The 16913-nt window shown below is 36.8% G+C and overlaps 1 protein-coding gene across 1 annotated transcript; it reads right to left on the reverse strand.

Moving 5' to 3' along the window:
• Positions 1-667: 667 nt before the first annotated feature.
• Positions 668-7191, reverse strand: LOC113312458. The gene is made up of 5 exons (XM_026561211.1): positions 6840-7191; positions 6454-6570; positions 5569-5825; positions 5238-5454; positions 668-774 (listed from the first exon to the last, which is right to left on the reverse strand). The coding sequence occupies exons 1-5, from the start codon at positions 7189-7191 to the stop codon at positions 668-670; spliced, it is 1050 nt and encodes a 349-aa protein (XP_026416996.1).
• Between the last annotated feature and the right edge of the window lie 9722 nt (positions 7192-16913).

Genomic DNA, 16913 nt, shown 5'->3' on the forward strand with positions numbered 1-16913 from the left:
TTTGACGTATTCCCCTGGTGTACCGGTGTGCCGCAGCTTCCGCGATTTCTCTCTGGCTAGCCAAGCAGCATTTCTTGGTAAGATTTGAACCTTCAATTCTTCTTTCATGACATCCCAAGTCACGATTCTTGGACGACCAGCAATAAGGTCATCATCAGCTCTAGTCCTCCACCACAACTTCGCATGTACATGCTAACGAGAGAGACCTTTTGCTCTTCATGGGTTCTAGCGGCCTTGAAGTGTTAGTTCATGTCCCACATGGAGTTCTCCAATGCCTTTGCATCTCTTGTGCCAGAAAAAGCCTTAGATTCAGGTATTTTAATCTTCATAAAGTCACCATTACTACTACCACCCGTAGAAGCATGATCCGAACTCATCGTGCCCACCATTCTCCTTAAGACGCCTAACTCATCAGTTAGCTCTTTGATGGAGTCTTTGAACATGGCCTTAACAACGGCGATTTGGCCTTCCAAATCAACATGCTTCTTAGTTACAGTCTGGCTAGCAACAAGCATATCAGTGGCATAGTTTTCCAATACTTGAATGCGAGCTAGCACTGTAGCATCATAATTGGCATCGTTAGGATGACGTACTTTATCGCCAATCCGGTCTTCCAGGTCAGCTACCCTTTCAGTTAAGGTATCCATCGCACTTTTCTTACCAGCCATTATGATCTAACACTTTCAGCAACTAAAACTCGAGCAAAACAGAGAAAATCTTCCAAAACAAAGGCAAAACAGAGAAATATGTGTACTGATACCCAAATTGTCACACCTGCAAATGCTCAAAAAGAAAATTACGCAACTATGACCCGGCAATACAGAGGTACAGTTATATCTTATCACCCACTCGTATTTCGGCCTTATAAATTTGCACCTATGCAAACAGCCAACTTCACTGAGTTATGCAACATAAGACTTACTTAGATTTTCTCTTTTCCTTCACTTGCATCCCATACTACAAAGAGGGGTTAATGCCATTCTTATGCTTCACAGAATTTGGGAAATACTTTCGAATCAACAGAATACTAAGGCAAACATCTAAGCCAACAAACTCACTTTCATTAGCTTAATGGGAAGATTACAAAATCATGTCCAACCAATTGACTTACAAGTTATTCTCTAAGCCTACAACAAAAACAGTCTCTACTGCAATGTGGTTCCTCTACACATGAAGAGTTGCACTTGCAAAGGTTCTCTGTCCTATTTATAATACCAAGAACCAGGCCAATCAGTATGCAACTCAATTGCATGGTCTATGAACAGCCATATGTCTGTAGGCAGTTCCCCTAACCGCCAAAGTTCCTTTATAACTGCTAACTTTAGTGTTGGCTTGCAGAATTGCGCCACACTTGTCTTGGACGGTTAGGATATGCCAAACTTGGTCACAAATCCACTTTATAACCGTCTCTAACTTGATCTCTTGCTCTGGCATACGTGTGATGCACAAACACTCGTAACTGACAACTTGAACCCATATCTAGCAATTATTGCACTGCACTAAACTTGGCCCTTGCCAATATTCGTCAATGCTTGCGCTTCACTCAACGTGTCCTCTGCCAAGTTCGGCAATGGTTGCGCTACATTTATCCCAGCCATCTACTTAGCTTATTTAGATGCCAACATACAAATAAATCATGTCAATCGAGTCTTGCGTTGCTTAGTTCAACTTCACACTTTATATAAATCACTTGCATTCTTTTTGTCGAGCAATAATCATCCATGGCGTATTTGGAAACGCCATTGTTTCATATGCATTGTCCAAGCCTTGGACAATGCTTGGGACAATGCCAGAGCCATTACATGACTTGCATTTCATCATTTATTCCTTCCTTGAGCTGGGATAACTCTGAATAAGGATATGCAACACTATCGCATAGTATTGCATGTGCCAAGTAGCCTTTATTGTCTCAGCCATGTTGGCGCTACATCGTCGGACTGTGCAGCTCCATGAGCCAGGCCACAACTTCAGTATTGCGCAACCTTTGCGCTTAACTTTTGGGACCGGTCATAGTGAATTATCTGACAATTCAATTTTTGGTTGATAATTTTATGCAAGCTCAGCTCAACTAGTTCCCTTAAGATCTCAACATAGCTTAATTAATGTATCATCATACATCTGCGAATATTAGTAAGAAGAAGGTAACCATTTTTCTTTTATCTTTTTAAGAAATCACTTTTAAAAGTTGGAATCAATCGTATTCTTTTTGTTGTTTCCTCTGCTCGGGGATGGGATATTCATTAAATAGATTAAAAAAAATATAGCTTTCTTCATGGAGATCTTCAAAAAGAGGTCTATGCAACCACCTCCAGGTTTACCTCAACCTCTGAATCAAGTTTGTAAGATTCGCCCAGCTTTATATGGCCCTAAGCAAGAGCCTCGCGCTTGGTTTGAGAAATCCTATAGTGTTATTCTTCGGTATAGATTTACTCATAGTGCTAATGATTATGCTATGTTCTTTCGCTTATCAGAAAAGGGGATTGTGCTTCTTATTTTACATATTCATGATATGATATATTATTATAAGCAACGACTTCGAGGGTATTAACGCTCTAAAATCATATTTAATTAAATTCTTGTTTTGAGATGAACGATTTTAGTCCCTTAAGAAAAAATTTCGGTATTGAATTTGATCGATCGTCCATTGGCTATTTTATTTCTCAAGTGAAGTATGCTTATGGAATCCTCAATCATGTTGGGTTAATATATACCAAAGTTATTGATACTCCCCTTGAACTGAATGTGAAGCATAATCTTTTCGATGGAGAGGCATTATCCAACCATACACTATATCGCCAACATGTAGGCAGTCTAAGTTATCTAACTATCACTCGGCTATAAGATTAGTCATGCAGTTCATATTGTGAGCTAATTCATGTCTGCACCTCGTTCGACACATTTTATTTCTGTTCTTAGAATTTTTCTTTATATCAAGGGCACTCTATATCAGGGGTGACATTTTTCTTCTACATTTGTCCTTTGACTTTGGCGCATTCTAATTCTGACCGGGCAGGTGATGTTACTTATCGTTTTTCAACTACTGGATATTGAATGTTTCTCGATGAAGTATGAAACAAATAGTTGTCTCCCTCTCTAGTGTTGAAGCGGATTATCGATCTCCCACTCATGCTACTCTGAGATTGTCTGGTTGTGTTGGTTTCTCGGTGACATGGGATTTCAGAACCTACTCTGCCTTCCTGTGAATAACAAGGTTGCTATCCATATTACCCTTGATGATGTTTCCTATGAATGACAATATTGTTATCATTTTGTACGACAATATTGCAAGAAATAGGCTATCGCACTACCATTTGTTACTTCGTAGTTTCAAAGAGCAGATCTCTTCACGAAGTCACACCCTCTCCCCGCCTTCAGTTCCTAGTCTCCAATCTCAATCCGTGTTCTACACCATCCTGAGTTTGAGGGGGGATGAAGTTGTGATGGAGTAATATCCCTTGTCATGTATATTTTGCAGATCTCTTTTAATTGTGTCATTTCCTAGTTTCCTTTTGAACTTCTGTATCTCTTGTATAAGGAGCTGCACGCCACTATTCTAATGTACGTATTAGAGAGAAACGCTCTTCATCGAAGCTATTCTTGTCACAAATAACAGTTAAATTTATTTTTTTCAAAGCTATGCATTATTTTTTTTCTTTATATTAGTCTGATATCAACCGGTATAAATTTTATATAAGTATATATTTGTAAACTAAAATCTTGTGTCAGCACTTATTGATACCGATGGTACGACAAATCATGTTTTAGAGTCCAGATAGACTGCACTCTATTTCATCAATTTTAGAGTTGAGCTAAAAACTACCATCACCAATATTTATTTTTTTTTGCTCGGTAAAGAAAGAAATTTATTAGAATGAGGAAAAAGGAAAGACAAAAAAAAAACAAACCCAGGTCGGAGACCTTATGCAAACTTAAACAAACTACAAAACAAGAAAAAAAACCCAAAAAGTACAAAAATTAGTGACTGACTAAGAAAAAGTGTTTCCAGTTAGAGATAATAGACGATGTGTCCACTCCCTGAAAACACTAGTTGCCTTTAGCCCAATGAAAAGAAAAGAATATATTTTAATGTCTCTGATAACTTCTTGTTCTTTGAAAATCTTGTTGGAGAAGACTAAGGCGTTTATTTCCTTCCAAATCCCCCACAAGAAAGTTGCAGGTAACCGACGCCACAGTTGTTTACCCCTGTCCAGCAAATTTATACTCTTCCAACCATTCAAGACTTCTTGCACCGTAACCGGCAATGTGAATTGTTTGTTGGCAATGTTGAAGAAGTAATCTCATATTTTGTGCACCATACTACAGTAAATGAAGATGTGGTCCGCAGTTTCTTCGTACACATTTCAAAGCTTACATAAATTGGATTGATCAAGTGCAGAGCTTCTTTTATGCAAATTATCCATCGTTGGAAGCTTACTAAGACAAACCTGCCATAAGAAGAAACTGAACTTTTGGGGCCAAGAATTGGACCAAACTTTTGTTTTCGTAAATATGGCCTGATTGTCAGTAGATAAAGACTTCTCATAAGCAGCTTTGACAGAAATATTCCTTTTTTTTATCACGAGCCAAATAAGATGGTATTCCACTAATGGATCCAAAACAATGGCCTCCAACATAGGGATAAGTCTAGCTAATTCTTCAATTTCTGGATCATACAGTCTTCTTCTATGAATAATACTGATATTCCATTGTAGAGCGTCATTTGTTGGTGGAAAGGTAGCTAGGATAGAAGTTTACTTGATGGTAGAAAGATGATATATCCTAGGAAATTGGTCATCTAAAGATCCATTGATGTGCCATTTTTGAATTGGCACAAGTTGAAAAAATCAGAGGAAGTACAATAAATATTTCTCCAAAGACTTACATCATGCATGTCTTTAGGTTGATTGGTCTTTCATCTAAGGTCAGCAACACCATATTAATCTTTAACAACCCTTGCCCACAAAGCATCTGGCTCCTTACCAAGTCTCCACCACCATTTTTGAAGAAGTGACTTATTCATGACCCTTAGATTCTGATACCCAAACCTCCAATCCTAATAGGTTTACTAACATTCTTCCATCCTACCCTACAAATTTTTTTGATTTCAAAAGATTCATCCCACAGAAAATCCATGATAATTTTCTCTTTATATTTGATAACGTGAATTGGAGCCATAAAGAATGAAAAGTAATAGATGGGAAGGATTTGTAACACACTTTTAATCAAATTTAACTTACCCTCTTTGGTGAGAGATTTTCTTTTCCAAGAATAAAGTCTTGTTCTGCAAATCTCCAAAATTTTATCCCATTTAGAAGCAGTATTAGTTTTACCTCCCAGCGGCATACCCAAGTAGCTAGTTGGGAAGCAACTACAAGAGAATTTTAAAATCTCAGCAAGGTCTTCAAGGTCATTGACATCTCCAACTCCAAACAAACTGCTCTTAGAAAAATTAGTCTTAAGACCAGAAGCACATTGAAACCAAAGCAACAGATATTTGAGATTCCTTACTTGAGCATCATCAGGGTCCATGAACACGAATGTGTCATCAACGAATTATAGATGACTAACTTTAACAGTTGTAGAAGATCCGGAAGATAAAAATCCACCCAAGATCCCAGTTTCTTTAGCTTTATCAAAAAGCATAGTTAGAACCTCAGAAACTAGAAGAAATAAAAAAGGGGAAAGTGGATCTCCTTGGCGTAATCCCTTTTCAGAGGTAAATTTTCTGAAAGAAGATCCATTAATAAGAATGGAAAATGTAACTTTAGAGATACAACCAGGGATCCAAGGATCCAAGTTTACCAGACATGGCCGAAACCCATTTTCTGTAGAACCTCCATAAGAAAGGGCCACTTAACATGGTTGAAAGCTTTTTCTAGATCGATTTTACATATAACTCCAGGTTTTCTTAGTTTTAGTCTAGAGTCTAAACACTCATTAGCAACTAGGATGCTATCAAGGATCTGTCTACCTTTCACAAATGCAGATTGATGGTTGGAGATAAGTTTTGGGAGCATTACCTTTAATATTTCGGCGAGAACTTTTGAGATGGCTTTGAAAACTCTATTAGTAAGGTAATAGGCCTTAAATCTTTGATTTCTTCAAATTGTTGCTTCTTAGGATTGAGAACGAGAAAAGTTGACTTCAATCTCCAATCTATGAACCTAGAAATATGACCTAGCAGGAAGATTTCATTTATCTTTATATAATCTCGCAAGCATTATTTACTTTTTTGTGGACTCGATTTATATGAGCAATCCTCATAGAAATCCAATGATTTCTATTTTGCCTTGTAGACCGACAACGTTTCAAATTTGCCAAGTAGACGGATAAAATCGGTTGTCCGTCCATATTTCTTAAGTTTCACTTTTTTTATTCCAAGTTTACCCCACAACCATGGTTAATAGTCCCTAACTGTAGTTACTTCTTTAAATTATGGGTAGTTTTTATAACCTGAATCTAATATGGGTGGTGTATCTGGGCAGCAACAGAATTTATCAGGTAATATACCAGTTCGTGATGAAGCGAAAGTACCACAGATATCTTCAAAGAATGTTATCACTGAAAACCCTGCAGACAGCCAACAAAAGTAGAAGTAATCTGCACGAGAAAATCAAGTACCTACCGTTGCTTATTTTTCTTGCTTCGGTTGCCATTTTCAAAGTTGTTGAGCTTCTGTAATGCATGTATAGTTAAAGAAAATGAAATAAGGAAGAAAGAGTAGAAGCTTGTCGTGTTTGTCCGAAAGATTAGACAAGTAACCTTGACCACCTTCATAATGTTTTCTTTCATAAAAGACCATCACTTAAAAATTATATGAACATGAAAATCGTCCGGACCTGGTGCTCTTTTCTGGCCCAAAAGTTTGAAAGCAACAAAAACTTCTTCTTCTGATATAGGCCTTTCCAACCAAGTAGCATCTTCAGAAGAGATTGACTTGAAATTCATATTTGTAAGAGGGATTTGAGTAAGTTCGAAAGATTTAAACCTATCAAAGAAGTGCTCAAAGATTTTATTTTTGATAACCAACTTGTCTACTACATCAACAGAAATAATCTTTAGACAAGAAAAAGTGTTTCTCGATCTTTTTACTTTTGCAATTCTATGAACGAACATAGTATTTCTGTCACCCTCTTCATTCCATTGAATTCTTAATTTATCCCTCCAAAACATCTCTTTCATATCAGCCATTTTTTCACTCTCAAGCATAAGATTGTCATGATTAAGCACTTGAGAGTCAGAAATGTCTTCCTCGTCAATTTTTTGATCCAACTAACTAATTTCCAAGTAATTCAGCTCACACTTTCTATCAATTCTCCCAAAACAGTTCTTATTCCACTTTTTTATCATATTTTTAAGAACCTACAGCTTCTTGTCCAAGACAAAACCAGCCGGAGCCGAGAAAGAATTAGCAAGAGACACCACCATTGTTGCATAAGGTCCATAAAACCTAGTTCCAAAAGCCACATAAATTCAAATCTCTATAGAGGTGGATCCCAATCCTCCAAATCACAAGACAACCAAATTGGTTTATGATCAGAAAAGTGTGTCAAGGGCCTTTACATTGATGGATGGAAAGTGATCATCCCATCTAGCATTCACCAAAAATCTGTCAATTTTACTCCATGAAGCATTTGCGCCTTTTTTTTAAGGAAGATCTATCAAGTCATTTTTCTCGTAAAAATTCCCAAAATTCTTCATCCCACTTGAAATTCTGATGCAACCCTTTCTTTCTGCCATAATTCTAACTTCATTGAAATCCCCCATATACACCAAGGTAAATTCCAAATAGTTTGCATCAAAGTTAGCTCATTCCACATTCTTTTCCTTTCACAAGGCCCATAAACACCAAAAAATACCAGTTAAAATTATCAATAGTGTTTTTAAAGTTGATATTGACACTGAAGGTGCCAATGATGTGATCCACGATATGTAATTTGTTAGGATTCCATATAATTAATATAACACCCGATCTTCCAATGGTGTCAAGAGCCAACCAATGGTGCAAATAAATTACCACCCCATCATCACCAATCTTATTTTAGGCATATTTCACCGGTTCCCTTTAATGTATAGAGAGTTTCCAAATTCCTTTACCAGCAATAGCAACTTTCATTTTGTTTGAAACTGAGAAGCATATCAATGTTTAAAAAACATTTGGGACTCCAACAACAACAGCAAAAAAAAAAAAAAAAGAAAAAAAAAAGACATTGAAAATATATTGGTTCAATCAGATGCTTATTCAGATGACTATACTATAATTTGAGTTACGCACAACCTTTTCATAACACTCATGAAGGAAAATTAAACATAAAAAGACATAAAATCAACTAACACAATCCATGATTATTTTATTTATTTATTTTGAAGCATGTTAATCCAAAACGTATTATTTTGTGCTTGAAAGAAAAACATATTATTTTGCGTAAACTTAATGGTTCAAAATGGACAGATTCCGATAATAATCATTTAATTAGATTTCCTGTGGTTCTTTCTAATCTCTCCATTAGAACCGATAAGTGGACTGATATCACCCATCTTAATCATGGCGGTGGAGAAATCAGAATTGAGTGTACTTGGGTTGTCACAATAAGTACGTACTTGCGAATCTGTAGACCCACCATCAAATAATACTTGATCGGAATGAAGAAGGCCTTGAAATAGTTGTTGTCGAACGTTGTTGGTGTTTCAACATCTAAAGATGCAAGGTTATCATCTCCTGATGAGATTGGGCAATTACTTTTTCTTGTTATTGCGGATGAACTATCTATGTTTGTTTCATTGAATATTCTTTCTCTGAAATTTGTACACTTTGCTTTCCCAATTGTATGTGCTCCCGCATGCATGAGATAACATCAATATGACCAAATCCCTGGAAATAAAGTCTTCTTAAATACAACCCCCCCTAATTCTTGGGGGAAGGATCCTACAAATACCGAATTATATAAGGGCAGGATCCTAAAAACACCAAATTATATAAGGCGGTGGTTTATTTAAGGGTTTTGTTATCTTGCACATCCATGCACAAGATAAGAGTCAATCATTGGTATGGGAAAGTGTAAAAAAAAAATAAAAAATATAATAGAGAGAATGATTCTTTGCATTTGGGAATGCAAAGATTCATGGATTTTTGAACTTCTCTTTCTACAAATGTATTCTCCAATGCAAAGAGTCATTACCTTTCTTATATTTTATATTTTTTTACATTTTTCCATGCCTATGATTGGCTCTTATCTTGTGTATGGATGCACAAAAATACAAAATAACAAAATCCTTTATTTAATTACTGAATGTACATACCAGGTAGAGCAATCATGTCTTTGTCCCTTAGGCATGTGCATAAGTACGTGTTAAAATTTGCTTGACCCAGTCATCCATCAGTAAATGTCAATAAAGCTAAGAAGCGTGTTCCCTCTAGTCTATAGGCTTTATAGATTCCGTTAATTGTTTAGTTACTTAACAAGAAAGCACAGTGTCAAAGCTTACAATTGAAGTAAGAAAAATATTCTTCCTCGTTTATGTTGTATTTTTTCGGTCCATGACCGAACATGATAATTCGTATCAAGTGCTCAAGTATACCAAGCTAGTTAACTAGTTTAGTTTGAAGTACTATATACACACGTAATACTATATAGATGGACCACTAACTTAGAATTAAGAAGAGAGAAATGAAAGTGGGGGAGTTTATTACTTCTCAGTTTTTGTTTCTTACACAAGTACATAAAAATGAAGAAAGCCAGTGGCTATTTATAGCCAGTACTAGAGCCGGTAACTAATGGAATCAAACACGTGTTTACAATTTGGGATTTTCTTAACTATCAAACTGATAATGCTTATCTAGTGTTGAGGCGGTTAATCCTTAACCGAGAAGTAATTCCAGTGTTTAATGGATTGTTCCGGAGAATGGTGGGCCAGCCCACAAACATGTTCACACAATACTCCCCTTGAACCACCATTTCTGATAAAATGTTTTCTTGTCAAGGTTTGCTGGTAAAGATTGATAGGCCAAAACTCGAGCAAAAATTTGTTATCTCGTCAAAACCTTGCCAGAAAAATTCAACTGGGACAAAAACTAGTCGAAGGAAAAAGAATACAACATCGGTAGCTTCAAAGTGATGATGGTAGTCACGCGTTTTCTCCCGTCGTTGAATCTGTGTCAGGAAAACCATTTAGGAAAAACCTGAACTTGGAGTGAGATTGGTCATCGCCATGACTTCCGTCAAAATTGCATCAGGAAAAATCACTTGGGACAAAAACCTGAGTGCCAGGAAATACTTCCTCCAACAAATTGCGTTAGGAAAATAATGTCGACGTCGATGCAAATGTTGCCTCATTAAAAACCTCGTCTGGAAAACCACATGGGACAAAACCATACCAAAGGAAAAGAGTACAACAGACGTCGCCTAATAATGGTACCGGACACGCATATGCTGCCTCGTTAAAACCTTGACAAGGAAAACCCATTGGGATAAAATCTTAGTGAAGGAAAAAAGAGTACAACGCGTTTAAGTCCATCATATGATTCTACGAGTTTACTCCCCCTGAAGCATGACTTCTTAAAGCGATTGGTGGTGCAAATATTATATAGCCTTCATAAAACTGCTTTACCATTTGCAGTTTATGGAGGATTGACTACAGGTCCTGCGCCGAGTGCACCACTAGCAATGTACAGCTCACATTTAAATCCTCCATCATTGCACACCAAATTCAGTTTTCCGCTTTAACTTCAGGCATAACAATGAAAGTCCTTTTGTAAACTTATAAATACCATATAATCAATTTCAGACTCTAAAAATGTAACGTATCAGATAGATCGATCACTTCCCACATTTGGGAATCACATAGTAATAGTGTTAACTTTAGTAGCACAATAAGTATTACCAGTATCAAAAATTAGATACTCTAGTCTGTGCTAGCATATTCTCGAACTTCTGGCCGAGAGATATTTCAATTTCAACGAGATCTCATAGTTTTGTTCAAGTGTGGATTTTAGCGCTACTAAGGGCTCTTTAAGAAGACAAAAATGATATCATCAATCCATTCGGATTTTAACCTTATACCAAGAACATAAAACACATACAAGGATTGCTCACGAATTTCTCCTATGTGGTGATAATGATTTATTTCAAGCCTGACATAGTTCACAAAGTCAGGTGGCTGCCTGAGTCAGAAACTTGAATTCTTCAGGGATTCATTACAACCACTACTCATAACAATATGCAATATGAGTCCTTCAAGGACTACCACGCTAAAGTGCATCTATATTAGGAGAATACTTTTCGTTTCACAGAACCAATCCTGGGGGTTCAGCAGGAAAACCCTCTAAGTCGCACTTTACGCGATTATTTTACTCTCTCTGCGCTTCATCTCAAACACCAACATGTAATATTCAGGCCTCATGATTTTACAGTGTGAGTCGGATGCGATCTTTTTGCGCTTTTCGAGAGATTTCATCATCTACCTTAGTTTGAGGGGAAACATGTCATATGCCTACCAATCACAATGTCGATGTTCCTCTGCATAGGGGTACACAACCACTATTGTAAACAGTAATCGACAATCATATACAATCTAACACATTCTATAGTGCATGCACGTTCATGAAAATTTCATAGACTGGTACCAGCGCCACTTCAGGGGCATTATCATATGCTCATCTTCAATAAGGAGTTTCAAACTTAGAGAATGTAGATCATATTTTGATAGTCTCCACGAGCACTATATGTAGTCTCTCTTCAAGAGCACTACATATTATAAAAGTGATTGGATTTTCTTTATGAGGCATAAATAAGACGGTCGTTCACGCCTTAATCGAGTCTTAATTCACAACTTGGTCACTACGAGGTGTATAATCTAACCCGCTGAGACAACGTTTCGTGTCTATATCCTCAAGCAAGTGACAAACAATATTTTCCCAGAGCTACTGCAGTTATGTGTTTTAATCATGAGCAATCTTCAACACCTCAATTACATCCAATATCTTGGTGTGAGAAAACAAATGAGATGTTTCATGCCAATTCTAGTGACAACCATACTTTCTTTGATCAGGATAAAAATTAATCAGATAACCTATTAATTATCGACGTTTCTTACTGCAACCATTAAATGGTGTCGGTCATCTACATGACTTCAAGGTAAAATTCTTAAATTTGTCGACATAATACGTGCCATCTTCAGATGGCAGTCTTTCTCCCCCTAGTTTAGGAGGGAAAAACCTTTTTTAGGTTATCAACATAATTCTTACCAACTTCTTGTGGTGACATTTCTCCCCCTGATTAAAATGAGAGAACCTTAAAGGTTATCAACCTTACTCACGCCAACTTCTGGTGGCAGGTTGTCATGCCAACTTCTGGTGGCATCTTAGTTTTCCTGATCATGGCGGAAATAAAACTATCTCATTTCTAGAAACTTCTGGTTCCATAATTGCCTTATTTTCAAAGGCAATTCTGCTCATGATGGTTTTTGGGTTTTAATTTAACTACACAAATAGTACCCAAAAACAGCTGCAGGCTCGACAAGAGATGAGACATTTCATGTCGTTCCTTTTTGACGGCTTACTTCCTCCCCCTAACGGCGGGAATACAGTCTCATCTTCAGTAAGACATTACCAACACATGGTTTTAAATGTCTTATGAATCGAAACCAACATACATAGCTAGGTGACGCTATGGACCAAACACGTGAATTGTAAGGTTGCTTCGCAAGACATAATTGATGGTAAATAGTTGGTCGAGCAATAAATTAAAGATGCTTAAACAAAGAACTCAACTAGATCATGTCGAGTGCGCACATGTGCTAACTATATGCTCGATATAATACCAACTGAAGGCAAAGCATCAAAATCCTATCAATTTACCGCCAAAATAAATGGACTTAATTGGAAAGTCCAAGATGGATAAGCAACCACAATATTTGCACAAATTATTTGGAAAATGCAAAATTACGTGTTAATATAAATAAGATACCATCTATCAGATGCGTTCTAGCAATACGGTGAAGTATTGAAAAATGTCCATAGTGTAGGGTAAATAAGCCCTACAAATGCCACCATAAACCCTCTGCAGAAATGTCTGTGATCCAATAAGTTACCATAATGTAATTGTTAATGTTAGTTAAAGAGCCAAGTGTCTCAAAGAACGACCAACATAATTTACATCTTTATCTGACAGAAGCTTCAGGTTCTGTAAAAGATGTCTATGAGCATTTTGTATTGTCTACTCATCTTGGTAGAATTTGGGTGTCCAAATCTATCATGCTGAAGCATGAAAGTTCAAGTTCATTAAACTTCTGGTTAATGACTGTGATATTCAAAAGTTCGAATCCTCATATGCCACACCCTACAAAGGAGAGCATTAAGCTTTTCTATAACGTGCTTCTAGCACAGAACATATGAAGTAATAAAATACTCCATAAAATGATCATTCTTCATTTCAAGGTGGTAGTTACGCCGAATATTCTCAAAATTCAACAGGTTCTTCAGGAATCCGGAATAATATAAGGCATCTATTGTAGTAACTTTTATACCACCAGAATGATATACGCTCTTCCGGAGCGGTCTATCATAATATTCGAACCCAAAATGGCATTTCACATTTCCCAAAACCTCTACAAAGTTACAAAAATGGTTCAAAAATTTGTGTTTGTTGTTCCCTTGTCTTTGAGACAAATATCTCCATCGTCTATTAAATATGGATAAATTACTTCAGGAATCCATATCCGACTATATCTGGAGTCGACAACATCTCATGGAGTGCTTCTGGAATCCATTACTTACAAAAGTAAGCAAAGAAAATAAACAAAACTTAAAACAAAGAATAAACATCAAAATAAATATGGTACTAATACAATATCAACAAATCTCCAAACTCATCACCTTCAGGGTCAACGAAATGTTAATTTAATAGTGCGCAAATGGATAAACTATTTATGGCAAAGTTGCCTAGTTGGTCACTTCAGGGACCGCTATAGAAACCGGCTAGCACTTTGTAACGGGTCACTTCTCGGACCAACGGGCTAGCGGAGCGCGCTTTTACATCCATACTATGCCGCACGATATCCATCTTCTAGTGGAATTATTTTTAAATTTTGTGGAGATTATTGAAACTGAGAAAACCAAACATCCTTTTAAGGATGCAACAATTTCTCACTTCACTGGTACTATAATCAAAAAAATATTAAGCTTGGAAAAATCCCATTCTTACCTTAATTTATGACTACGCATACTTACCAGGAAGTTCAAATGCGCTTTTGATGCATGTATACATGATAGCAGGTTTGCTATTGGACCCGTTTTGCTTGGTTGCCATCCTGATCAAAACAACAAACATGAACCACGCAATTAGTACCAGGATGCATATACCTATATAAAAGTACTTTTCGTAAATGAGTGTGAAATATGAAGAAGGAATTTTTATTTGTGATCTTCATGTTGTCATCAGCTTCACATATCCCTTGATGCAAGTGATCTGCTTCCACACAAATATGTATAGCCGGATAATGATTATGCTGAAGTCGCACTCCACCAAATTTCCCATAACAACCAGCAACGTAAACATGGAGTCGACATTTCTAAAAGAGGGATTCGTGCTGATAACGTGTTGTATTTTGTCGGTCCATGATCGAACATGAGAATTCGTATCAAGTGCTCAAGTATACCAAGCTAGTTAACTAGTTTAGTTTGAAGTACTATATACACACGTACTACTATATAGATGGACCACTAACTTAGAATTAAGAAGAGAGAAATGAAAGTGGGGGAGTTTATTACTTCTCAGTTTTTGTTTCTTACACAAGTACATCAAAATGAAGAAAGCCAGTGGCTATTTATAGCCAGTACTAGAGCCGGTAACTGATGGAAGCAAACACGTGTTTACAATTTGGGATTTTCTTAACTATCAAACTGATAATGCTTATCTAGTGTTGAGGCGGTTAATCCTTAACCGAGAAGTAATTCCAGTGTTTACTGGATTGTTCCGGAGAATTGTGGGCCACCTCACAAACATGTTCACACAATAGTTTAAGTTTTCTTTGTTTTTTAATTTTCTTTGTTTAAGAATGACAAATGAAGTTGGCATGAGGAAGTTTCTAATGAAGTCAACTTATGTACTAACTCCAGGTTTGTTATTAATACAGTAGTGGCGGTGGGTGGTTGTTTGTACGCTTTGCACTTGTTCATGCAGATGCAACTTATATAGATTCGCTCTCTAGTTACTTTTTTTTAAGACTGATGTTCAACGCCATCTCTGCGTCATTAAAAGTTTGAAATTTTCTTCTTTATCTAGAGAATGAACTCACGTTTTACCGAGAGAGCCCCAGCCTTGAGATGATTTTCATTTGATCAATTCTCTAATTTAGATTAGACTTATTTGATCACATAATTGTGACTCAAGATTTATGTCTTTGTGAACACGAAAACGAGTGTTAAGCTTTTAAGTTCAAATCTGCTAGTTTCGTCTAACCATGTTGGACATAGTCTTTATACACGGTTCGGTTACGGTTTACCTAACTAGAGTGTGTATCTTGTATATGTGATTAAGATTCAAAGCTTTTATCTAACGGTGAATATTGTTTGCTTGGTTCCAAAGTTATCTTAGCTTAAACCTAAAGCAACCTAGGCTTTGAAGTCTATATAAGGGGAACTCTTGGAAACTGGGATCTTTGAATCCTGACACTACTTATTGGTGTGTCCTAGTTGTAACTAGAGTCGTCATCTCCATAAACCCTTTTAGGGTTTAGCGACTGTAAGGATTTCATTGGGATTCGTGAAGCCATGTCCAGTTATATTTTATCTTGATAACTCGAGTATCCTGATCTTGATTGTTTGTAGAGCCTTTCTCCAATGATCAAGATAGATAGTAATCATCAAAGTTCTCTTCGTCTCAGACTTTGTAATCCGCAAATTTTATAATTGTGAGGTAAATAATAATCTAGGCTGCACTTCGGGTTGCATAAGTCCGGATTTTGAGGATAGCCAGACTTTTGTCAAGTTGCTATCAATTTCCATCACCTGGATTTTTCGTTTGATCTGATCATCCGTTTAGATCGTAAATCAGGAAATCAATTATAGGCTTAATTTGTGGGAGGCAGATTTGGTTTAAAGTATTCAATTGAGTTAAAGCAACTCTTAGTTGGTGTGATGTCATCTAAAGGAATCAATTGTGCGGAGTCCTGATGGGATTCAAGAGGCGTAAGGAGCGCGACTGTACCTGAATCAGTGGGAGATTGAGTTCGGGATTAACTACATTCCAGACTGAAGTTAATTGGTAGTAGGCTAGTGTCTGTAACGGATTAATAAAGTTTGGTTTTCAATCTGGACTAGGTCCCTGGGTTTTTCTGCATTTGCGGTTTTCTCGTTAACAAAATTTCTGGTGTCTGTGTTTTTTCTTTTTCTGCATTGTATTGTTTATCCTTATAACTGAAATATCACAGGTTGTGCGTTGATCAATCACAGTAGATACGTCGGACCTAGTTTGTTGGATAAGACTTGATTGATCCTTGGATATTGATCTTTAGTACCGTCCAAGAATACTCTTGGTGATTAGGTTCACAGATTCGATTTTGTAAACACAAGAGAGATAGAGATATAACTCTAGACACTTTCCTTGATTGAGTTTTAACTCTTGGAGTTGTGTTGAGTTTGTCCATACAGTTTTCCTACGAAAAAGTTGGTGGTGTATTTTGGTACCCCCAGTGTTTTCAATTGGTATCAGAGAAGGCAAACACGTTAAATCCTAGTAAGTTTGTGTTTGAAGCAGTCTGACTATATGGACAGGAGTACAATCTCTATAAACGTACCACCAGCGTTTGATGGCTCAAATTACTTACGGTGGAAAATCGCTATGCATTCCTTTTTACAAGCCCGTGACTTTGATACATGGAAACTTGTAGTTATTGGATACGAAGCACCAACAGTT

Source organism: Papaver somniferum, chromosome 9 (assembly GCF_003573695.1).
Source record: "Papaver somniferum cultivar HN1 chromosome 9, ASM357369v1, whole genome shotgun sequence".
NCBI classification, from domain to species: domain Eukaryota; kingdom Viridiplantae; phylum Streptophyta; class Magnoliopsida; order Ranunculales; family Papaveraceae; genus Papaver; species Papaver somniferum.